General features: G+C 38.0%; 2 protein-coding genes across 5 annotated transcripts in view; both read right to left on the bottom strand.

The window, feature by feature from the left end:
* Nucleotides 1-26,477, bottom strand: part of LOC149538629 (putative ABC transporter C family member 15) — a 197,981-nt gene that overhangs the window by 161,931 nt on the left and 9,573 nt on the right. For 2 of the 4 annotated variants that reach the window (XM_089799941.1, XM_089799940.1), the window contains exons 2-3: nucleotides 9,960-12,059; nucleotides 8,328-8,648 (exon numbers count right to left, since the gene is read on the bottom strand). In XM_089799941.1, coding sequence (XP_089656067.1) covers nucleotides 8,328-8,648; nucleotides 9,960-12,017 — 2,379 coding nt within the window. In that variant the 5' untranslated portion in view covers nucleotides 12,018-12,059. Of the gene's footprint in view, nucleotides 1-8,327; nucleotides 8,649-9,959; nucleotides 13,202-26,477 lie in introns of those variants that run through there. The other 2 variants (XM_089799943.1, XM_089799942.1) reach the window with 2 other exon arrangements.
* Nucleotides 13,286-15,576, bottom strand: LOC149538630 (uncharacterized). Its single transcript, XM_089799944.1, has 2 exons — nucleotides 13,931-15,576; nucleotides 13,286-13,824 (listed from the first exon to the last, which is right to left on the bottom strand). Exons 1-2 carry the CDS (start codon nucleotides 14,540-14,542, stop codon nucleotides 13,447-13,449), a joined length of 990 nt encoding a protein of 329 aa, XP_089656070.1. The 5' UTR covers nucleotides 14,543-15,576; the 3' UTR covers nucleotides 13,286-13,446.

The raw sequence follows: 26,477 nt of genomic DNA, 5'->3' as shown, positions 1-26,477 counted from the left end.
TGCTATTGTTGTCCCCCACATTCATATGGCAACTGCTCTTCATGCTATTACGTGACAACAATAAACATAGGGGCTATTATAGGAGACTATAACTGAGACTATTATCTTCTTTTCAACCATATCAACTGAGTATCTATGATATTAATGACAATATCTCATCATCATGCTCTATTTTTCAAGTGTCTTTTGACCTTTGTCATATATGATTGTCCTTTTTCGGCTCTCCAACATCATAAATAGAGGCCCTGATTTTTAGCAAAAAAAATAGGACTCCATCAGGACTAAACTCTCGAATGCAATGGTTTCCTCAATATTTCTTATAGCTGTTTCAAATATGAAAATATGAATTATAAGTACGATATATTTTCCACAATGAGTCAAATTATGATATTTATTAACACTTGCTGAAAATTTGGCAAATGGGGTTGCAAGAAAAGTGGACTTAGTCAATGACGAAACTCTGTAGTTAAGTACACTTGAGCTGGAGTAGTAATGGGATGGGTTGTTTACCGTACTGGTAAAGAAATCAACACATACAGACAATGGAACAGAACAGCAGAATTATATTCGCATATGCTAGACATACATTATGCTTCATAATATCAGTAATAGTAGATAGAATATGATTTACAATGATCCCAGACGGGATATAAATACTATCCGCCGAACCTTCCCAAAGCAGTCCGTCGACCACAAACATTATGTCCGCTACAAACTATTTACCCATCGGCTACAAAAACACCGTCGGGACCATCCAATCGGCTGACACCATCCCCCCCAAAAAGAAAAGTCGTCTCCTGATGACTAACAAAATATCTGAGACAAATTAACAAACAAAATACATTAACAGAGTGACTACAACAAAAAATCTGCTTCTGTCACATCACTTCCACATTCATCCCATTACATCTGTAGCCTCTACTAACACAATACTGTCTCCTCAAGCTGACCTTGATAGCCACCCGTGCTGCTTTCTCTGTTTTCAATTCCTCGGTACCCTGAGCCAAGTGTCACTGCACTGCCTCCAACTGGATGATCAGCTCCTCCCGAGCTCTCTATGCATCCACCAAGAGAGCCTCCCGACCAACACCTACTCCCAACGCCTCTGGTACACAGAAAGTCCATGCCCGCAGCAACTTCAACTCTTCTCAACTGGTCAAACTCCCACGACTGATATCCGCAACGACTGGGGGTCCAGGGGGCAACGCCCTCGGCGGGGTCGAGGGGTAGCGCCCCTCGCCGCCAAGGCCAAATTAGCACTTCGCAACCCACACGAAAATGCACAGAACACACCATTTCTGCCATTTTCTGCCGATTCCAGACTCTTTCTGGTAACCACGGATGCGTCCCCTTTCCTTTGGCATCATCTGTAACTCATTCTAAACAATTTGAATCTGTCGTCTCTTTTTTTTTTTAAGAAAACCCCGCACACCCATCTTCTACACAGACTAAACAATCTCTCCTCCGCAAATGAGAAACAAAACTCCAACAATCTTTCGATGAAACCACTCCTCCGGCAATGAAAACAGACAAATAGATCATGCTGCGGAAGACCTCCCGCGGAACAGTCCGTCGGAGCTACCCGCGGGACAGTCCGCAGACATCTGCCGCGGGACAGTCTGCGGACAATTACCCACGGGAGCCACCCACGGGACAGTCCACGGACCTCTGCCGCGGGACTGTCGGCGGACCTCTGCCGCGAGAGCCACCCGCGGGACTTTTACTACTTTTTATTTTTTATTTTTTCAATTTTTTTTTGTTTTTTTTTTTTTTGACAAAAAATAAAATAAAATAGAAAGACAGCACCTCAATTTTGCCTCCAAGCGTCGCCATTCTGCAACGACGACGGAGTCAGTTGGCCATTCTGTGACAGGACAGAGTCTTCTGGGCACCATATATTTGCAATTTAAATCCGTTGACTACCAGAGGTGCCTCTTGCTCATCCAATGTCTTCAATTTTATCACCCGATTGTTGCCGACCTCCCGGGTCTGATATGGTCCAACCCATCTTGCCTTAAACCTTTCCTGTTTGATTTCATCCCGACCGTCGTACTTGAGTACCAACTGCCCTGGCTGAAACCTACTGAGTTTGTCATTCCACACCTTATGTCTGTTCTATGTTACCTCTGTCACCCACTGTGTCTGCGATCGTCGCGCATCTAGCTTCTTTCCTTGCTATCGGCACCCTTCAACCAATTTTATGGTGCGATGCATTCTTTTCTTCTTGTGTGGTTCGTTCACTGTGTACCGGACGATGGAATTTTTCTTCTTTCTGGGTCTGTATTGCATGTCCTTCCCTTCTTCAGCCATAACCTCCTTTGCGTCATCTGCTTCTCTGTATTCCTCTGGACACTCATTTTCCTCCTTTTTCTCACCTTCGTTGACCCTTAGCATATTACAACTCGAAAAGAGTTTGTAATCTTCTATTTGCCAATGGTAAAGGCCATTCACCGAGTCTAAGTCGTCGTCATTCGATCCTCCGTCTAGTCTCAATATTCCTTCTTCGTCCGGTTCCATTCTCCTCTTTCCTTCATTGTCGTTTCTCTCGTCGTCACTGTCGCCTTCACCTTCTGAGTCTGACGATGTTGCCTCCTCACCTACCATTTGTGTGTGCAGGTCAATTATGAATCTTTTGCCTCCGCGCTCCATTGATAGGGTATTTCGTTTCCAATCATGTCTTACTTTTGCTTGCACCAACCAATCCTGTCCCAAAATAGCATCATATCCTCTTCTTTTTAATGGAATGACGACGAAATCCAATAAAAATGGTTGCGTACCAATGGTTACCGGTTGCGCTTTCAAGGTTCCCAACGATTTGATTCCATGTTGGTCTGCCATGAGCAACTGAAATGTAAGTGGCCACAGCATTGGTTTTCCCAACTTCTTCCAAGTATCCTCCGGCAACACATTCACGCCGGACCCTCCGTCGACAATTGTGTCTGTCAGAACATTTTCCAAAATCCCCATCTCGACGACCATCGGATGCCGTCCGAAGGTGAGTGCTAGCAGCATTGGGTTTGTTGTCATCACTTCCCTATTGTCCCTTCCTATGTCCTCTGTTGCTTTCAAAAACGGTGTATGATTCAAAATGGTCGTCCGTAACTGGGGTATTGTGAGAAGGTGGTCACTTATCTTGACCGGTATCTCCGTTTGTAAGATCTATCGTACAATGTTTTGTTCTGCTAAGTTCCTTGCCAAGGTGTCGGTGATGTCCTTCAACTGAGATGTCCCCGCCAACAATGCCTTTGCAATTTCCGCCTGCGCTTCCCCCAATTTTCTCTTTTCCTCCACTTGCCTCCGTGTAACTGCCAGAACCTCCTCTACATCCGTGCCGACAGTGATTAAGTTTACTCCAGACTTTGGACACTTGGAATCTTCGTGATCGCCAGGTCCGCACCATCTGCATAATAATTTTGGTGTGTTTGCCGTTGTACAATCCCACGCAAAATGACCCCACAAATTACATGTTCAGCATTGAACGATCGGCTGTCTATTTGCATCATATTGGGTTCGACTTCGGCTCCCATTATTATTGTTATTGTTCGCATTGTTGTTATTTTTCCCTCTGTTATTATTTTTGTACCCTCCGGATGTGGCACCTGCGCTATTCGTATTTCTGCTACTACCCGACGGGGAAGCCTCTTGTGTGAGAAACACCTACGGAGATCCTCTTGTCTTCATGTTAAAGGGGCACTCTTTTGTCGAATGGCCCATGATCTGACAAATGTCATAGAATTGGTTCTTTGGACACAATCCTTTAGTATGACCGTCGGTCTTACACTCCGTGCACCACAGCTCACTGCCTTTTGGCTCCTTCTGCATGTTTTTAAACTCCATCATGCGAACCATATCCTTCTGTAGGGCACGAACCTTCTTGCTGCTGCCTTCGTCGTCACTGCTATCATCTCCGGCAAGCTCGTCGTCATCAGAATCAAAGGAACTAGTTTTCTTCTTCTTTGTCTTCTGCTTACTTTCAAGGTCCAGTGCTCTGTTATACGTGTCCACATATGACGACAGTGGCACAATTTTCATTTTCCTCCGCAACTTCGAGCGTAGACCATCCACGAACCATCTTTTTTGCAATCCATCCGCCAGCTTGCTTTCCATTTTGTTTATTATGTCTTTTAATCTCTTAGCGTAGACACGGACAGTTTCGTGCTTCTCCTGTTTGGTATTGAAAATCTCTGCTACGATTTCATTATCATCCCGCAAGAGTTTAAATTCCGTCAGGAACTCCTTTTTAATATTATCCCAACTATTTAGCTTTTGTGGATCCGTATCCGAAAACCAATCAATCGCCACACCCCGTAGGGTTGCCAGAAATTGCCTGACTCATTCGTTGGCATCTGTGATTCCATTTGCCCGCCAGATCGTCTCACATGTCTTACAATGTTAGATGGGGTCGGCTGTACCATCGCCCTCAAACTTCGGCAACTTTTCTTTGGGTCCCACCATCACAATTGAAGTTGGTAGAGAGGCGTTACTGGGTCCTGCGCTATTTACTCCAACGCCAAAGGTCTGCACTCCAACACCGGAGGTCTGCACTCCCACACCGACGGTCTGCACTCCCACACCGGAGGTGTCGACAGCTACGAACCTTGGTGAAGAAGAAGGATCTTCTGAAGTTGTTTCCCGCGGAAGTCTATCCTGGACGAAGAGGTCACTCCACGCTCGTGCTCCCTCGGCACTGCAAGCCATGCGAGTTGATTGTCTTCCGTCTGAATTTTCTTCCCTCGGCGAACACAAATTCAAGAACTCCTCTCGTGCTTCTTCCACCAATTCCACCCGCTGCCAAGTCTCCTCCAATAATTTTTCGGTACTCCTGTTTTCGTCAGCAATCTTCTGAAATCTCCGTCAACGTTCGGCTTGCTATGCCAAAATTAAATTCTCTTGCATAGTACGGATTCCATCTTTTCCCTTGACCTTATTCCGATCTTTGTTAAGCTGATTTGGCATTAATCTTCATTCCTCCCACCTTCCAGATTCATAAGGCAACGGCGTCAAATGTTTACCATACTGGTAAAGAAATCAACACATACAAACAATGGAACAGAACAGCAGAATTATATTCGCATATGCCAGACATACATTATGCTTCATAATATTAGTAATAGTAGATAGAATATGATTTACAATGATCCCAGAAGGGATATAAATACTATCCACTGAACCTTCCCGAAGGAGTCCGTCGGCCACAAACATTATGTCCGCTACAAACTATTTACCCGTCGGCTACAAAAACACTGCCGGGACCATCCAGTCGGCTGACATGGGTGACCTCCCAGGAAGTCCATGTGCTTCACCTATATGAGCATCACCTAGATGCAATGAGTGCTAAGTGTCCCATTCATTCTCATGAGATCGGTTCTTGCAAACCACTACTCATGAAACATGAGTCAATGAGTTTGAATCAAAAACTACAAAGTTGAATCCTGATAGCAATATTACAATATGAATTATGTCGAAGTTTGTTATACATCACTTAAAGAAATGATGTATTTTGCTAAATTTGATTTGTCTTCAGAAATATGCAAGATGGTGGTGCTCTCCCTAATTACTATCCATAAGTAAATGCAACCAAGTTTGCCAAAGGAAAAATGCTCAATTAAGCGATTCAATGAGGATGGATAGATAATAAGAAATAATCAATGATGATTGGAATGAGTTCTTGTTGGCAAGTTGGCTAGCATGGATACAGGGTATGTTGTATCGAATACACTATAATTGGCTCCTAACAGGGTCACGTCCTTTCACAAGGAACTGATATATTAGTACACTATCTTGTGGGTACCATCCCCACCAGGATTTTTCCTCCGATCAAAGGTTTCTCTAGTCAACAAATCAATGTGTCATTGTGTATGGTTTATTTCTTGTTGTGCTTCATTGTTTTACTTATTGGAGTTGGATATATTAAGTTTGGATTTAAGATTAACTGCTCACAACTAATTCAACCCCCACCCCCACCCGCCCGCCCCCCTCCCCCAGTTGTGTGTGGACTTTACTTCTTAACACAAGCATATAGGCATTTGGTACTATTTCCTTGGAGACAGAGTTAAAAAAGAAGCACTGATTCTTGAGTACGTTTCCTCATATTTGCAAGATGAAGATATTTTGCCATAAGTACCTTGCCAAAGGGAAGATTCTATGTAAAGATTGAAGCTTTTTGTACCAAATAAAATTGTTCTCATTCACTGATCAAATTCAGTGCAGTGATCAGTATTAATTTTTTGGTTTTCTATTTCTTTTAAATTCTTAAATGGGTACTATTTCTGTCTTCTACCATAGCAACACTTGCTTTTATTATATGCAGACCATATTATAAATTCTGTGGGTTTATGTAAAGTTTCTGCAAATTCTGATGGCAATGTTCAGTAAAATCTACAACAAACTCCGTCCTAAGATATTTCCTTCTTGAAGATTAAAGTCTATTCTAGATTGCTGAGAATGATCTTCTTGTTGATCTAAATATAGAAGAAGTTGTGGCCTTTATTTCTGATCTGAATATTGTATATATTTATCTGGAATAAATCGATAGGATTGTATTGCTTGAAGAAGCAGACTTATTTGTAATTGTGTGTTCTTCAATCTGCAATACTAACCTTCCTATATACCCAACTAAAGGTCATAACATTCCAAAGGACATGTCTTTTACCTAGGTCAATACATATGCCTCTTCCTTAAATTGGCGACTTACAAGTTATGGTTATAATTAAATGCTACCTAACAGATAGTGATTAGTTTAGTTTTAATGTCTCATAACTATCTAGGAAGTCACCGATTCATGCTAGGAATAATATTTGTAAGGCCATATGTAATATATGGGATAAGAAGAATAAGTGTGGACTACACTTCCAGACCTGTAGGATATCAGGTTATATACTTAACAGATGGAGTCATTTAAGGAGGAGACTCTCTTTACCTATGGCTTGGCAGTTGTTCTCCTTTGGCAGAGCACACTAACAGAATTCAGCATAGCAATCAGTTTTTCTCTTTTTTCCTTTGTCTTCTTGTTTTTTGTTCTTAGGTAGATCTTTTAGTATGACAACACTTGATTTTCTTACATTTAGGCTGGATTCTAGATTCCATGATTTAGCTGTTTTATGTGAGTATATTTCTAGATTCGATTGTGTGTGTTTTTATGTTTTTTTTAATTTTAGAACAAGGTATTATTTTGCTTTAGTTTTTTCTCCTAGGCTAGGCATTCCACAATGATAAGGATATTTCATTGTAAATCATAGAGTTTTGTTCATCTAAAAAAGAAATCTAGGGCACACCAGTGAAAAAAAATAGAGTGCTTCTGAGTGTTGAGTTAGTGCACTGTACGTTTTTCTGGTTTCAATAGAAAACAGATTTAGTATTGAGGGTTGAGATTTGTCATGTATTTGTTATTCCTTTTTCAGCAGTATGCTGTAGATTGGTATACTCAGATGTTCTGTTTTGATTGGGGTTGTTCATTTTAAACTACTTTAAAATTGGATTATTTTTCTTTGTACAGATTCTCCTTGGCATAGCCTGAATATTTAACAGCTGGTAAAGAACAAACAAGTTCATTCCAAACAACAAGCAGAGGTTTGATTGCAATATACCATTATCACCTAATTCAGACATCTACTGTTTCCTAAATATGTAAGAATGTAGTATCATCTCATCTTTATTAGATTGAGAGAGACAAAAGCAGATATGGCTCTTTGACTATGGTCGGTTCATATTTATATTTTGCTTCATCAGTATTTAAGGACATTTAGTTTTCAATGAGTGAGCTCTTTTAAATAAAAACATAAGTGGAAGTGTCCATTTATATAGGGACCACTAAGGGCCAAGGCCAACCATATAATATCATAAATCTTGAAGTAGATGGGCCTCCATTGGAACCTAGTTCTCCTTTAAAGTCAAGACCAAAAGTTTCTACATAAACTCTTTCAGGACTAGTTGAAATTAATCAGGCTTATTAGAATCATAGAAATCTGTGTCCATGGGATTCTAAGGAGCGGCTAGACACATCAAAATCAAAGATGGACCAATATATGCAAGGAAATGAGATTTCATTTTTATAACAAAGATGGTTAAGTTATATCAGTCAAGGCAATGAGGTTTTTTTGCATAATGCAAACGGCGAATGCCCAATCATGAAACATTGTTAAATCTAACAAATCAAAACGGCTATAACTATGCAGAGAGGAGCAATATGTTAAGTTTTAAGCATCCGCTACAAACAACCATTGAACTTATTTTAAGAACATGCCAATCAAAGTTAAAAACTTTTTATTTCTTTTTGCACAAAATGAAAGTAAAAGAGAAGCACTGTCCTTTCACAGGAGAATATATACCTTGAATAGATGGCTTCCTGTATGAGCATCTAAAGCACTAAAAATGTCATCGAGAAGGTAAATATCTGCGTCTTGATAATAAGCTCTAGCCACCTGGATGCGTTGCTTCTGTCCACCACTTAGATTGATGCCTCTTTCGCCAATTTCAGTCTTATCACCATTTGCCATCTGAGATAGATCATTATCAAGTGCACATACCTTGAGTGTGTTCTTATATCTTGCATAGTCCATATCTTTTCCGAATAAGATATTATCTTGAATTGTAGAATTCTGTATCCAAGCTGACTGTGCAACATATGCTACACTTCCACTCATCTTCACCTGCAAGCAATTATCTTTATTTAAGCCAAAAAAATACCAGAATGCAGCAATCGTAATACTTGAAATAAAAAAGAACTCTTAAGGGAGACCAAATACTAAATAATACAACTTACTACTAAATCGAGAAATACAATGCATGTAGGAAACAAAAGTTTGAACTAAATCAAGAAATGCAATGCTTGTAGTAAACAAAAGTTTTAGAATTAGTACTACATTTCAAACTTTCTTGGTGCAAAACAATTAAAAATTTAAAACGGATAAATCATATTTCAATATCACCTAGATATTGAGATCCAATGAGTGCTAAGTGTTCCATCTATTCTCATGAGAGATGGATTCATGTTGAATCACTTTTCATGAAACATGGGTCAATGAGTTTGACTCAAAATCGCACAGTTAAATCCTGATAGCAATATCACAATATTTCAATATGTCAACAAAGAGATGAGTAAGGATGTCAAATGGTCGAAATCTCGTGCAACCTATATCTTTCTCAAGTATCTGTGGAATTCATGGCGACAGATTCAAAATAAAACTACATAATTATATACAGACCCACCAAAATTTGTACTGAGATACATGGAACCTATCTTCACGTTACTTAACCTCCAAATGTATTTTACACCATGCAAGGAAGAGAACAGAATAAACCTTCAAATCAAATAGATATTCAAAGTAACAGAGAATTGAGGAACAATGAGAAAAGAAAACTGCCAGTGAGATGTATTCATTCATTTATTAAAGTGTTCTGTAAAGAGAAAATAACGAACTCAACAATCATGATATAAAGATCATTTTAAAACCTAGTTACCAACTTTGGATTTTTTGACACAAATCTGACAAAATCTTTTGTTTTTGGACTGGCCAGATATGTCCAGTTCAGTCCACACTTTCCAATTGCTATAGAAGTTCTACCCAATTCCTTTGAAGTTCAGGCTTCCCAAAAAATTAAACATCCAAAACAATTTAAATTTTTCTGAACTTGCTAACTATGAATTTTACTTTTAAATAACAATAAGAGATAATTATTTGTATTGTGGGAACAGAAGATTAAAATGATATAAAAAGCATGCATAGTTTACATCAAGTCAGTGGACAACATTCATTGACATTATTGAACCCGTACAAAAACCACATTAAACAGTAATAATAACAAGTTTTTTAATGAAAGTTCAAGTAAAGAGTATATGAATACTTACAGAGTTTAAACATTAAAATATTTTTCTAAAATCTTGAAGATTCAAAACACAAAGATAAACCATTCTGTTTCAGCTTCAGGAAAATATGGTTATAAGGGTAAATTCTACTTACAGTTCCAGTGACTTTATCCATCTCTCCAAGTAGGCATGAAAGAAATGCAGATTTGCCTGAGCCAACCCTCCCTACAACTGCTATTAATGATGAAGGTCTGACATCTAAATATATGTTCTTGAGAATTGGCATTTCATCTTGAAGAGACCACTTGAATGACCCATCTACAATTGATACAGCATAGTTGGCTCCCTTGGCTAGCCTCTCAACAGCTTCACCATTCATCTCGTCACTGCTGAAATATTTTTCAAGCCGGATGAGAGATACAGCAGCTTGTGCTGCTGCTGTGATCAGAGAAGGAAATTGTCGTAAGGGTTCTTGAAGAATACGAAAGGTTGAAATAGCAGTAAAAACTCGCCCTGGTGTTAGCTCTATCTTCATCAGTAAGCATGAACCAAACGAAGCAACAGAAACTGCCAAAGGTGATAACCATAGCATACAAATGTTCATAGCAATGATATACAGAAGCTTCATTATCCAGATCCGTTCAGCATCACGAGCAGCCTTAACTTTCTTATGAAACCATTCTTGCCAGGCCTGCAATTTAATTATCTTCATATTGCTGATTGCTTCATTAGTCAACCTCATTCGATCATCTTTGCAAGCAAGTACCTGTACCATGCATCTCTGTTGTCTTGAGGCTACTAGTAAACAAAGCACCATTACAAATACCATAGTAAGAAGGCCAACCAGCATAGCAAGTCGAATCACACCAAAGAGTATAAGCAATGCAATAGCTATCTGTATTGGCATTGCCCAAATATCATGGATGTTTTGTACAATCCTAACAACTTCATTTGTGTCAACGGACATATAGTTTACAATTTTACCTATTCCGTGGCTCTGCCGTGCAGAATTTGAGAGGCGTAATCCCTTTTGGTAAATTCTACTAATAATTGCTGACTTTGCAGACAAGGAAAGTTTGGCACAATAAAAGTTGTATTGATGATCTATAACCACTTCAGATAACTTTGCTACAAACAGTATAGATGCAAGAGCAGCTCCATTGTACCATAAAGCCTCTTTGCTTGATGTGACATCTATGAATTGCTGTATTAGAAGGGGACCCATATACATCACAGAGATTTTTAAGAAAGCCAAAATAGCAGTTAAAACAAATTGCTTCCAGAATGACTTTAACAGAGCTAATGCAAGGGAACCTCCAGCTGTTTGCAGCTTTGATTGCAATAAAAGACAAACACTTTCAGTTCTATCTTCAATCATAAGCATTGGTATTTGATAAACTTGGATAGCAGATTTGTGACCAGTTGCAAGCAAAGAATTCATCCACATAAAAGTGAACCTGCTTATCAATCCTGCACCGGTGTAACTGGTTACATCTTCAGGATCCTGCTGTAGCCTTGAGGATCTTTTCTTATTTAATAGATTTGTTGAAAGATTGTCATTATTTTCTGTGACTATTACTTTTGTGGAGCCCTTGATGGCAATCATCAGAAGAATCGAGACTAACGGAAGAGTCACAATCAATATGTAATCATCAAATACTACATGAAATAGATGAAAGTTGTCACTGATGAAGCAAGCACCACGTGAAAGAATCTGATATGCCCATGTTAAGAAACTAACAACCCACCAACCTCTTAAAAGAAAATGGTGAGAGGACAAGGCAGATCTCTTCTCAAAATTTATAAGAATAAATGAAGCAGACCATGACATTGTTTGGGTAGAAAAAAATACCAGCTTTGGCAAATATTTATTATATAGTCTATCATGATTAGCAACCCAACAATAGTAAATTGTAACAACCGAATAGATTACAGTTAGAACTGTAGTAATTATTTGAACAATACGTAAATTTCCTTTACTTATAAAAAACCTTTGATGCCAATGTCTATACTTAGCATATAGCAGTGCATGCAACCCAAACCCCAGAAAAACAATAAAGAAAGCAATATGTACAGCTGAGGCGACCCAGTTTGCAAGTTTCTGCTCCAGTAGAAGGTGACGCAACCAACCCAAAAATGCCATAAATCCTGAATTCACCATCTGGCTGCTTGAAGCCAACCAAGATTCTGCTACAGCTAATTTTTTCCTCATACTCAAGTACTCTGTACAGAAATCAGCGACCAAAATATTTATCTGCAATAATATATAGTTAGTCTATATGTATATTTCAAGCTGTGGAACATGATCAAGCAAAATATAAAAGAGGTTAATCACCAGCCATTTCTGGTTAACAATAACATACACCACCTCTTCAGAAATTTAAACTTCAAACAACTCAGACCATATGTGGCACATGCCACATCTGGAATTAATCACTTTGTTTTATTAATACATTTACATCTGTAGCCATCTTGTGCCCTTATCATAACTAAAATATATCAAATCACTGGAAAAATACACGTTTGAAATTGAAAAGAAACAGTCATCTATGTAAGTACAGCATTAAATCTATAATTCACCACAAAGATTAAATGTAAAGCCACATAATAAGATAGTATTTAAAGAAATGAATAGTTTATATTGCTAATACAAAATAGAAAAGCAAGATAGCTACAACAACGCATCCTGACAGCCAAGCAAAACCCTTTTGTTTGTCTCTTGACCGGGCAGTATTACAAAAAACAGACAAGTGACTCACCAAAGAATAAATAAAATACTCTTTTCTGAGACAATTAATTTACTAGCAGTGACAACTATGAAGTATGAATAATGAAAACAGCTGGAGTGTATATAATATTTGATTCAAGAAATTAAGTTATTTTCCCCATCACCTTGAACTATCCATGATCGGTGAGAGGACTTTCTAAAACATATGATTTTGAACTTGCAATAATGGTCTTTGTAAGTCCTACAACAGGGCTTTTCCATAGAACTACTAGTTATTTATCTCCTTTCAGATTGATTCTTATGATGAAACAAGAAACATTTTAGACACCAGATTATGTTCTCTTCCTTACACATAATTTTTGGGTTCTCTCATTCTTCTGCAGTAGCTATGCTCTGCACTTGTAAATTCGCATTTGCCTCCATTATTGAAAAATCCATGTTTCACCTTCTCTCACCATTTTGATATACTATGCAAATCTTTCTTGCCTTGTATTGATTGTTTCCTTTTTGTCTTTTAAGTTTACATGGTGTGCCTAATTTTCTCAAGAATGTTGTATTATTAAGATTCTAAGTTACCGATTCGGATGCGGATTCCGAAGAGGATTCTAGAAGCAGATACGGGATGCGGGAGGAAACGTATATATATATATATATGCAAAGAAATGCAAGAAATATACAAAAACAAATCATTTGATAATATGACTATGAATCTATGATACTTAACAATTAACCCTTTATCAAAATTCAAGATATTTCAAAATTCATATGATATATCAATATCAATATATGCTTGTCCAACATTAGCATTTAGTCTTGACTCTTAAACAATAAGTTCAAATAGGTCATGTTCAAGATTCCAACAAAATAAAATTTAAAAACATAGTTAATGATTGAAGTCTGAAGATTCAATCAATCAGAGTCTTGACTCTAAATCATAGGGATTCGCAAGAAAATCCACATTCTCATTGTCATCTCCAACTGTTGAAAGATCATTTGAACCAAGCATCGTTCCACTTATGCTAGATGCACCACGTGCCACACTATAATCATCACCGTCTCCAACTGTAACAAGATCATGAAGTGTTGCATCCAAATCTAGACACTCAGAGGCTACATCCCAAAGCTTTGTTGTCCCTTCCTTGTAATGATTATTCTTACGTGACAAAAGATGCAAGTTGGTGTGGACAAAGACCAAGTCCTCAGCTTTCTTGGAGCCCAACCGGTTGCGCTTCACTGAATGGATGAAGGAGTATGTACTCCAATTCCTTTCAGCAGCAGAAGAACTAGCAACCTATATAGTTGTCACAAAACATACAAATGAAAAGCAAATTAATTTTATAGAATGCGTGAAACAATAAATTCTAGAATGCAAGTGTAAACATAAATAAAAAACTTACTTGTGATAGGACCTTGATTGCAAGAGGTTGAAGATGCTTGAAAGGTTGACCATACATGTACCACCATGTGATAGCTCCCGTTCTATTTTGGTCCTTTAGTGCAAATGGAGAATGCCTTAACCCTGAAGCAAACAACCCAAATTCTTCCCTCACTTTTTCATGCATTTCTTCCAATGGGAAGAGTCTTGTAAGAGCTTTGTGGCACCCCTCAGCAACCTCCTCATCTGCAAATGGTGCAACTCTACCCAGCATACCAACTACCTCCTCACTATAGTACCTAGGAGATAAGGCATATGCAAGGAGGTGCAATGGGGTAGTCATCTTATTCCAGCAATAGTGGAGAATTGCTTGCACTTGTTTGCATAAGGCTTTGCATTGTGTGGGGTCACTCTCATGTGCTTGTATAGAATGTTTTACCTTCTCAACCATGGTGTCCATGCCATCGTACACATCCCCCAAGCAAGGTGTATCTGTATCAGCAAAACGGAGCATAGTCATGATGGGCTTGGTGAAATCCAATACATATGCCACACGAGCCCACCAACTCTCATTCAAGATCAAATCGCTGATCCTTTGTGCTCTTCTGAATTTGAGAGCTTCCATACACCTCATTGATTACCGATGACCATTTGGCCCAAAGCATCTTTTACCTTGAGTAGTCGTCTCATAACAATTGTATGAGATGCAAAACGGGTCTCAGCAACCTAAGCAAGTTAACCATATGTCAATTGACAATATAATTATAAACTTTAATTTTTAACTAAATTACAAAACCATGAAATTTAGTAATTTAAAAAAAATTAATTTACCTTCAGCAACTCCAATTTGGAGTTTTACTAAAAATGGATTGTAACATGTGGTGGTTGGTCACAAACATCTGTATGTCCTCCCCCTCTTCATATATTTTCTTCACCCAATCTACTCCAGTGCCAACCCTCTGCATGATCAAGTTAAGGGAGTGAACAGTGCATGGGGTCCAAAAAATATTGTCATACCAACTCTCAACTAAAGCACCCGCACCCCTGCAATTTTTGGCATTGTCTGTGACCACCTGTACCACATTCTCACTACCCACCATCTCGATGGCCTCGATGAGAATTCTAGAAATGAATTCGGAATCCTTTACTTGCCCCTCACAATCAATAGCCTTCAAAAACATTGCCCCTTTGGGGGAAACTACAATCATATTAATCAGTGGCCGGTTTCTTGTATCCTTCCAACCATCTGACACAATAGTTACACCCGAAGTTTTCCAAGATTTTTTGATTGGTTGAAGGTCTTTCTCTATATGTGCCTTCTCTTGTTGCAATAGAGTTGTATGCACATTTTCATACCCCGACCTTGTGTAGTAAGCTGGTGATTATTTGATTGCTGCCACCATTTCCTTCCAATATGGCAATCTCACCAAGTTGAAAGGAAGCCCATTTACATAGAGGCAACGTGCAATAGCTTCATCAGCGCGGTCTCTTGCCTCCATTTTAAATGCAGCGTGCAATGGGCCTCTTTTGCGGGTTGAAATTCCCACTTCTTCCTCATCCTCTCCTGGCATAGGTACTTGTAGCTTGCTCTTTGAGGAAGGACCTTGATAGTAGCTTTTTTTTGATCTATTGATCAATGCATCAGCAGCTTCTTGTTCTCTTACAAATAAAAGTATTTCTGCACTAGTCATCCTAGTACCATTTTTGCCTTTGCACATTTCAAATCCTTTGCCAGCAAGGCCCATAAAATGAAGCTTCACTCAGGAATATGAGCTATTGAAAGGTTTTCCTTTGTTACTTTGACAATAATTGCACTTCCAATAGTATGAGCCACTTCCTAAAACCTGTGAAATCCGTGTTGTATGTCTCCACAAAGGAGAACCTATATCAATTTTGAAATTATCAGTCCCTTCCCCTCCTTGGCCCCCCACTCAACTTTGACTAGCACTACCACCAGTATCCATTCTTGCCTAGTTTTTTGCAACCTATTTTATAAGAGAATAAATAAATTTTAATTAGTTCCTAACAACTATGAACATCATGCATACAGGTGGAAAGAAGTGAGAAAAACTACTAAAATAGATACCCAAATTTACTTCTATATATATTTCAAAAAAAAAAATTGGAAAAAAACTTTAAAAAATCTTCAAGAACTTTAAAAAATTCATCAAAATACTCAAGAAAATGATTGATCACTTGCCTTGAATGGTTTAAACTCCTTTGAGAAAGTTATCTCTCCCTCTTCAATCGATCCTCTTCAAAAATGTTGAACTTAGCTTTACAATGAAGAAGTGGTTGTAGGTGCAAACAAAGTTCTAAAATGGCTCTTGTGAATGCTTCAATATTCACCTTTAGGGTCATTTTAGGGTTTCATAGTAAAAAAAAATTAAAAAATCATTCCATCACGTCATATTGGTCACTTAAGTCATTAAATAAGATTTTTTATTGTTTTTTATTGTTTGGAAAGTTGCTGGGCCTGCGGATGCACCCGGAAGCCTTGCGCGTCTCAGCTTCCACGCGCATCCAGGAGCCTGCGGCTGGCTTCTGGCCAGCACTCGCAGGGCTTTCGGGAACCTCTGGAATTCATTCGCCTCCAATGCGGAGGCCACGCCTAGGAGCCACGAATCGGTATCCTAGATTAAGATTATCCTTCCTCAACATCTCATTAGTTTTGACTTACATACAAGTCTTTGGAGGGTACACTAGAGATATGTGTAGTTTGGGAGGCTTTGTTGGTGTTATGTGCAGCTACAGGAAATCGCAATTTAATCTCATACATCACCCCCTTTACTTTTTAAAGTTTTCACTAAGGTGCACCCTTATTGGAAGCAAGTCAGCCTTCTCCAAAGATTCAGCCTCACATGCGCAAGGTCCCACTTGGAGGTTGATTAAATGTTTCACAAGGTTGTCTGAGGGCCATATCCCAAGCAAAGGTGCAAACTTTTGTGTTAACAAAAACATTACTTTCTAAACCCTGGTTGGGAATTTGAGGGTAAAACAGGTAAAGCCCCAATAGGGAACATTACATATAGTATCAAAGCTTGGATCATGTCATCCTACAGGGTTAAGATGAATCGATGAAGGATCCTAGTCAATACAAAGGAATCTAACAATGTGTGTATTGTGTGTATGTTTTGTGTCTTCATACATATACATTGTATTTTTTAGTGTAAGCTTCATGTATGGTTCTATATTTAGTTGATCTTAAAACTAAACCAAAAGATATGAATATAAGATATAGAATCATGCAAACCTTGACTTTTGCAAATTCAATTGACACCATTGTAAGATGACCTGGATCCTTTCTTTGAAACATGAGAGAAAACTTGTCATAAGTTAAGCTTTACCCAATTTCTATAATCAAATCATAATTCACATTCAAAATAAGGGAGAAGACACATATTATAATATCAAAGAAGTGCTACAAAAAATGGATTATAGAAAGGTCTCTATGATCATTCAATCATTGCTTGACGACAAGCAATTTTGGGAGGGAAGGAATATCCTGTCCCCTTAGAAGCCCTGATTCAAATATTCTCATCCTTTTCACATCAAATTTTTTAAGTCTCTGAGGGACAAAATTGCAACAGTGAAGTAAAAGATCATAAATGAAGAAAGATATGTTATCAAGGATAACTAAAACCAATATCTAACAATTAAAAGATATCAAGTAAACTAAGCAAAGTATAGAATTAAATGGAGTGTGTAATAAAGCTTAATGGAGTACTATTCCAACTTAAACGATATCTATCATCTCAAGTGTAAACATGAAATTAACCACCAAACTTGTAATGTCACTTTGTTCGACTAGTCAATAGATGGCAAGGGTTAACCTATCATTTGAGTTCTCATAGGTCATTTGTATGGATAGGAGACTTAGTTAGAGGGTCATGAAGCTTTGCAAGCTATTTTGAGCAGTTTGAGACAGTTTCCTTGAATTTAAGAGGGATCCCTATTTTTCAAATTGATTGGGATCCCTACAGTTTCTTTGCAAATACCTTTTGGCTTTTGTGGGCACTTTTTTGCCCAATGACCAACCTTTTTACAATAAAAGTAGGCTAAAGGAAGATCCTCAAACTCCACTTCCTAGGACCAACTTCCAAGTTTCAAAACAATATTAATATTTTGTGGTAAATCAATAAACTAATAAACCTTGACAGATATCCTTGCATAAACCAACCTTGATGTGGCAAGAGTCATTGCATCTATTGCCAGAAGCTTTCCAAAGGAAGAAGCCAAGCTCTTGAAGACATCCTCATGCCACAACTCCAAAGGGAGACCCAGGAATCTCACCCAAACTAGAGTAGTAAGGCAAAAGGCGTCTGAAAAGTCCATATTGTGTTCCCATTTTTTTAGAGTAAGCGTATTCTTACCAAATAGCCATGGTCCACCACATAAAACCAAATCCCTATCTTCCTTACAAGTGTACATAAAAGATTAAAAAACATTTGACATGGCTGCCACATCCACTTGACCACAAAGAGCCCATTTCTTTTTAACCAAGATTCTAATATTCTAAATATTGGGCCTTATCCCCAAAAAACCTTGCCAACCAAAGTCAAATCCAATGTGGAGAACGAGTGATCCACAATTGGATCTAGGATAAGAAAAAATTAAATTCCCCTTTTCCCAGCAAATCTAAGTAGTGACAGGAGGGAACGAAGACTTACCCGCAGGTTTCTTTCCAAAGAGAGAAGAGGTCATTGAAGAGAGGTATCAAGTCCCATCTTAACCCCATCACCAGAATCACGTGACGCCTCTCGAACTTCCAAATTGACTTGATCAGCATGTGACGGGCCTACAGTAGCTTTCACACAATCTTGAAATATTTTCAAGGACCCAAAAACCAGTGGATCCCCATTGTCCCTCAAATGGCAGAGATACCCTCAAATTTCTCCAATCCAACACCCTACAACACCCCTTGGTTGCAGTTTAAATCTCCATGACCAATGTTCCCGCCCAAACCCTCCATTTGAAAGTATGATTCCAAAATGAAATGTAATATGTTAAACATCACACTTTGTTATGTTTATGAAATTATATGAATTGATATTTATAAATATAGATATATATATATATATAATGTCATGTCCCCATTTTGGAGGCAATTTGATTTAATTAATTTAATTAATTAAGTTGTCCAAAATAATGAATATTTTATGTGGATGATTGATTAATTATTTTAATTAAATAAATAAGTGATATTAAGTTAATTATTTATAAAGTTATCAAATAAATAAATATTAAAAGGTAACTTTATATTTAATTAATTTAATAAAGTGACTTGAATTATAAAATATTTTTTATAAAGTCACTAATAGATAAAATAAAATAATGTTCTAGAAGTTTCTGGAAAAAGTGGAGAAAAAGAATAAATAGGCACCCCGGGCTTCATTCTAATCATCCAGTTGTTTATTTCTCTCTTGACATCAAATTGTGATTCAGTCACATAGTCTATTGTGGAGCCAAGTGGTTTCAGATAGTTAGTTGATCTTTGAGAACGAAAACTCCCTTGGATTAGCATAACTGAGGAAGTGAAATATCTTCTGAAGGGTTGCACAATTGGAGGTGATACTTCAGTCACTTCAGCTAGGGCATCATTGGGCCTAAGGCCATTTTCAGCATTTCAGGAGGCAATTTTAGCAGGGCTGAAATTATTGGAGGTCATTTCTAGCAGGTCTGAAATTATAGGAAGCCACTTTAAAGCAGAACTGAAAAAGCAGTCCGAAAAAAGCAATCCGAAAAAGCAGTTCGAAAAAAACGAAAAAAGAAAACTCGGAAAAAGCAAGTGGAAAAAAGCAGATCGGAAAAAAAGCAAGCAGAAGGGGCAGCATTGAAGGAAAATATTACAGCCATCCACAATCAGGTTCTTCACTTCTCATTTGGCATATGTTTTGAGAAATGTAGGTTTTCAGCTGAATACAAAATATAGCTTCAGCACTTCATTATTTCACCTTGTACTTGTCTTTGTTTGCCATTTGGCATTATTGGTATCAAAGGAAGGCTAGGATTTTGCAATTGAGAGAGCGTTGTAATTTTTAGACTATCTATATTGCAACCCTAGAGTTGATGATCAGCTTATTAGTTTGCATTCCAATTATTTGACAAAATATCAATTGGCTGTAAGTTCTCTTTTTGGAATAAATAATGTTATAATTTTGCATACTAAGTGTTTATATTAATGACACTTGGTTGTAAGTGCATTAATGCCATCTTAGGTTGCACCCAAAGTATTTGTCATAATCACTAGTTGTTGTAGCTGCATATTGCAAGTAGTTAAGTCTCATATTTGTATTGAATATTATCAAAATTAGTTGCACATTCATGTTAGGTCATTATTTAGACAATCTAGAGTTTTTTTTTGTAAGCATTCTCTTTGATGCAAATCAAAACAAGAGTCATTGCAGCAATCTGAAAAGTTATATCAGTCATATGACCCCTTGTATGCAAAGTGTTTGACAAAAATTCTTCGAGCCTTCAATCAGCATTTTAAGGTCGGAATTGAGCAGGATTATTACAGTGGTATCAGAGCTTGCTTGCAAAGTGTTTGACGAAATGTCAAACCACTGACGTATAAAGATTTTTGGTGTTTGAAAAAGTTATAACCTGTTGGGGTTATTACATAAAATTATTATTACCAAAAATATATATCTTATTAAATGTCAAATTGTAATACCATCGACTGAGTAAGATATATGGAAATGAAATTCAAATAGAATAGGAGGACCATATATTGCATGTCTGACCCATTTGAGAGGCATTGTGACTTGTATTGCCACGGTGGCACATTTGGTCAAATGCATTGTTGCGTCCCTGCAACCCGATCCCATATCACGCCTACTACGGATTACGTGGAAAGTAATGTCCAAACTGCAATCTCAGTTAAGGAAGCAATACCGTGTGGCTAAGATTTTTTTAGTGACTATGCTCGCTTCTTTTGACAAGGAAGACCCATCACCGAATGGAGGTGACTCCCACGTAGGAGACACGCCCATTCGTGGACAGGTTTCCCACCCCTTCTAACCACTATTTAATGGTGCAAGTCAAAATGTTTGCAAACAACAACGAACAAATTGAATACAAAAGTCTCCTACATTGTTTTCTTAGATAGCACTCATTAATCAATCAAACTTGCTAATATATATTTTATATACAACATTGTGAGACAATTAAATTATTGCCAATTCATTAACAATTATATAAATCTGATCTAATAAATTTTAACATGGTATCAGAGAAGGTCTGAAGAAAAGATCAGATCAGATTTTTTAAATTATTATAATTATTGTTAAAAATCATTACAATATCTCAAGATGGTAAACGACATTGAGACTCGAGACAGACTTGAAGGCGCTTCAGACTTTGAAGCTTGGAAATTACAAATGATGATAACTCTGAAAAAGCATGACCTTAAAACTATAGTGAATTCCCCTAAACCTAAGGAAGACAACAAAAAGAGTCGATAGGAAAAGGACAACACCAAAGCAATGGAGTTTTTGGTGGAAAGAGTGAAAGGTCATTTACTACCTATTTACTACCTATCATCACAAAGTTAGACTCTGCATATGATGTTAAAAGCCCTAGAAGACATGTTTGAGATTAATAATATGAGTAGGCTTCTTACTCTAAAGAATCGACTTGCTAATATAAAGATGAATAAAGGAGAGTCTATCACCTCATACTTTATGAGGATAACAAAATTAAGAAACCAACTCTTCACAATTGGTCACATCTATAATAGTAAAGAGTTAACCATGGTAACATTAAATGTACCCCCTATTTCATGGGAAAACTTTAGACAAGGAGAATGTACTTGTTCTAAGCTCCCCAAATTTGATCGACTAAAGGCTGATAGCATTCAAGAAGAGTGTAATCTAATTATTAGAGGAATCGGCATGGAATCCACAAAAAGAGACATTCAGATTCTCACCACAAATTCGAAAAGGAAAAAGGGCAGGTACTCAAATAGTAAACAATTGTTCAAGAAACAAAGAGACTACTCTAAAGTAAAATGTTATATATGCAATAACTATGGGCACACTACAACAAGATGTCCTGACAAACTTAAACATCAATCTTCTTTCGTTGAAGACAGTAATCCAAACTTAGATTCAGAGAAACTTGCATTCTAAAGAACTTCAAAATATCCATAAACTTGTGAAATATTGGATTAAGAGGGAATTCACTATTCTTTAATCATCCTCACCAAACCTCTTGCAAAATAAAAGTGAGTTATCTTTCGAGGTAAACTTGATATGAAATTGTAATTATTGAGAAAGAGTCTCAACTCATTTGTTTATTGTACTAATGAAAATATTTATGTTATTTCATGTCTATTTGGACTTTGTGTACATCATGAAGAAGTGATGACTTCCAAGTGATTGTGATGCAGAAGCATCCTGGGAAGGGCAATCTTGCATCACCCAAAAAAAAAAATTTATTTTCAGCCCTTTCTATTTTAATAAGGACTAGTAGACAGGGTGGTTACTATTTATGGGAACTTACTATTTTTAGTAAGTTTGTCATACGCGCTCGAAATGTTCTCATTTTCTACAAGAAGGTTCATTTTAGAGTTGTAAGTTTACCATAAAAATCTCATTGCTCAAGCATTAGTATCAGAGAAGTTATTGCAGATTTTCGGTGGAAAAATTTGCAGAAAAATCTTTAGGCTCACCGTTGGAGGCCTTAGAGTGCCCGGAAGAGGTCTAAAAACTCATCGGAAGGGTGCTAGCACAATCCCAAGGCTGTAGATCAAGAGCTGGCATTTTCGAAAAGTGGTTATAATAGCCAATCGGAGCAACAGTTCATGAGATATGGCCTTCGAAAGTTGGGCTACTGAAATTTCTAAAATAATTTGTCAAAGATGTATTTGGCCGACTCTATGTGTATTGTTAGGGTCTGTTGGCCCTAGGTATTAAGTTTAAGTATCTAGAACCTTCCCGGGTGGCATAAAATTGCCTATTTAAGAAAGGCCCGAAGATTGTCTAGGGGAGCTCCAAGGATAGTTCACAATACTGTCTTGTAGATTTCTGTAATGAAGGCGCCCATTTGGGTTAGCATATTGTAATTGAGAATTCTGTAATTCTGCATTTGCGACAATAATAAGAAGTCCATATTTTGTTTCTCGCATTTGTTGTTGTTTCTTTGTTTTTGTTATGAGTTTATGGTATTAAGGGAAGTCCCCTGCATCAAGTTGTATCAAAGCTAGAGTTCTTGAGCATGTGGACAGATCGCCGACTGTGAGGCAGTTTGCACCAAGACCGTGGTTTAGGCTGAGTGTGTAGACAGATTGCCGATTGTGAGGCAATTTGCAATAGGGTTTCAGCAGAAGCGCGAAAATGGCTCCACGAAGAGAGCGTGGCGGAAGAGTTGCAGGTGTTACACCTGCAACTTTTTGAGCCCTCCAAAGACAAATGCAAGCATTGGAAGAACAAATGCATAGAGGAATGAATCTTCCCATAAGAGATGAAAGCGAGGATGAGGATGAAGTAGAAGAAAATGCCGAAGCAGAGGCAGTTCTAAACCCAGAGGAAGAGAGACTTTTTAGGGCCATCTACAAGATTGGAAAAAGACCTAAGTTTGAGGTTCCCACATTTTCAAGAAATCTTAACCCAGAAGAGTTGATCGATTGGATCAACGAACCAGAGGAGTACTTTGAGTATGAAGATATTGAGGATCCAGATAGGGTCAAGTTTGCAAAGGCAAAACTGAAGGGACATGCAAAGATCTGGTGGCAAGAGGTTCAGTTGGAACGAAATAGAAAGGGAAAGGACAAAATCACCAAATGGGATCAGATGATAGCTAAAATGAAGTGACAATTCATTCCTATGGATTATGAGCTTGATCTATTGAAGAAGATGCAAGGAATGAAGCAAGCAGGAAAATTTGTTCAAGAGCATACCGAGGAGTTCTACCGAGTTCTCATTAGAACCGGCCATGCAGAAGCTGATAAGGAGAAAGTTGCCCGTTATCTTAATGGGTTAAGGCCCAGCATTCAGGACGAGCTAAGTCTGGTTCCGATGAACAGTATTGAGGAGGCATACCAGTTTGCCCTAAGAGTTGAGGAGAAACTGAGCAAGAAGTTTGACAATAAGAATAGTGGAAGAGGTCGTGGTGGAAGATCTGGTGGATGATCTTATGGAGACCGTAATGATGATCAAAAGAACAAGGATGAGGCTGGAAGTAGCAACCAAAACCAAAGGGGAAACAATTCCAATCGTTTCCATGATCCCAAACAATAAAGATCAGAGAGGAAGAGGTAGAGAACAAGGATCTGGAAGAGGAGGCTTCCGCGGAAAATGTTTTCACTGTGGAGAAGAAAGGCATAGAGCATTTGAATGTACCCAGCACCAAGGAAGGACAGATCGAAGAACAGAAGGTCAGGCGAGAGTTGCACATGTTGATGAAGATGTCAGATCCTCACATTCTGAAGATGTTGAAAGAGGAGAAGTCCTAGTTAATAGAAGAGTCCTGCTGAGTGGTGAGAATGAACATGATCAAAGAAAGAGTTTGTTTTGAACAAGGCACAGATGTGAAGATGAGTGTTGCGATGTGATCATTGATGGTGGAAGTACTAATAATCTGATGTCAGAAAAGATGGTCACCAAGTTGAAGCTGAAGAGACAGAAACACCCGCATCCATACTGTATTGCTTGGGTGCAAGATGACAACAAGGTTATGGTCAATGAGCAATGCTCAGTGAAGTTCAAGATTGAGAGTTACCAAGATGAGATACTATGTGATATCATACCTATGGACATATGCCATATGTTGTTGGGTAGGCCGTGGCAGTTTGACAGGCATGCTGTACATGATGGGCAAGCAAATACCTACACTCTAACTAAGGATGGAGTGAAACATAAGTTGAAGCCATTAAAGGATAAAGAAGAAAAGGTATGTAGTGCTGCCAGAATATGTTTTGTTAATGGAAAAGAGTTTCTTAAAGGTATGAAACATGAGCATATGTGTTTTGCTATAATTCCTAAAGATAGCAAAGAAGTAGAGGAGGTACCTGCAGAAGTTGCAGATATGTTGGAAGAGTTTTCTGATATTGTATCAAATAATGTACCTGATGGATTGCCCCAATGAGGAAGATCAGTCACCAGATGGATTTGGTTCCAGGAGCTAGTTTGCCAAATAAAGCAGCGCACAGAATGACACCAGCAGAAAGTGAAGAGTTGAACAGGCAAGTTCATGAGTTATTACAGAAGGGTTTGATTCGAGAGTCTGAGTCCATGTGTTGTACTAGCAGTGTTAGCACCAAAGAAGAATGGAGAATGGAGGATGTGCACAAATTCTCATGCTATCAACAAGATCACCATCAAGTATAGATTTCCTTTACCGAGGATGGATGATATTATGGACTGGTTGAGTGGAGCTCAGTATTTTACAAAGATAGATTTGAAGAGTGGGTACCATCAAATTCGTATCAGAGAAGGTGATGAGTGGAAGATTGCTTTCAAGACAAGGGAAGGACTGTATGAGTGGTTAGTCATGCCTTTTGGGCTAACCAATGCACCGAGCACTTTCATGAGGCTCATGAATGAGGTACTAAAGGAATTTCTAGATAAGTTTGTCATTGTTTACCTAGATGATATATTGATCTTTAGTAAGACATTGGAGAAGCATTTGATCCATATTCGCAAGGTGTTTGAAAAATTGAGGGAAGAAAAGTTGTTGATAAACTTGAAGAAGTGCAGTTTTGTAAAGAAGGAGTTGGTGTACCTGGGATTTGTAGTCTCGGGAGAAGGTCTGAAAATGGACCCAGAAAGTGAAGGCTATCCTTGAATGTTCTACTCCAAGGAGTGCGATAGAGGTAAGATCTTTTCATGGACTCGTTGCATTTTACAAAAAGTTCATAAGAAGTTTTAGCAGTATTTGTGGACCCTTGACTAAAACAATGAGAGGAGATAGAAAAGAGTTTAAGTGGACTGTAGGAGCAGATAAGAGTTTCAATATGTTAAAACAGAAAGTTACTAAGCAACCTGTTTTAGCACTTCCTGATTTTAACAAGGTGTTTCAAGTAGACTGTGATGCTAGTGGTACTGCAATAGGAGTTGTTTTGAGCCAAGAAGGTAGACCTGTTGCTTATTTTAGTGAGAAGTTAAATGATGCAAAAAGAAAATATTTTGTTTATGATCATAAATTTTATGCTATAGTTCAAGCATTGAAGAAGTGGAGACACTATCTTCTTCCTAAAGAGTTTGTTTTGTATACTGATCATCAAGCTTTGCAATAATTTAATAGTCAAGGAAAATTGAACCAAAGGCACTTAAAATGGGTTGAGTTTTTGCGGAGTTATACTTTTTCTTTGAAACACAGGATTGGGAAGTCTAACAAAGTTGCAGATGCTCTTAGTAGAAGACAACTTTTGCTGATAGAAATGCAGATAGAGATGGTTGGGTTCAAGGAACTCAGTACTTTGTATCCAGATGATCCTGATTTTGGTAAAGTGTGGAAGGCTTGTACAGAACCTGTTACACTTGACAGGACAAAGTGGTTGGATTTCATGATCCAAGATAATATGTTATTCAAAGGAAGCCAATTGTGCATTCTCAGAAGCTCAATGA

The sequence above is a fragment of the Cupressus sempervirens genome, chromosome 9 (assembly GCF_028749045.1).
Source record: "Cupressus sempervirens isolate cs-2001-9-10 chromosome 9, ASM2874904v1, whole genome shotgun sequence".
Taxonomy (NCBI): domain Eukaryota; kingdom Viridiplantae; phylum Streptophyta; class Pinopsida; order Cupressales; family Cupressaceae; genus Cupressus; species Cupressus sempervirens.
This window is presented reverse-complemented; position numbering and strand designations above follow the sequence as displayed.

Bases quoted from the DNA above. Each gene is read 5' to 3' on its own strand.
- LOC149538630 (XM_089799944.1), bottom strand. From the start codon at position 14,542: ATGAGGTGTATGGAAGCTCTCAAATTCAGAAGAGCACAAAGGATCAGC. The intron at 13,825-13,930 runs GTAAGTTTTTTA...ACAACTATATAG, and splicing joins CAATCAAGGTCCTATCACAA to GTTGCTAGTTCTTCTGCTGC.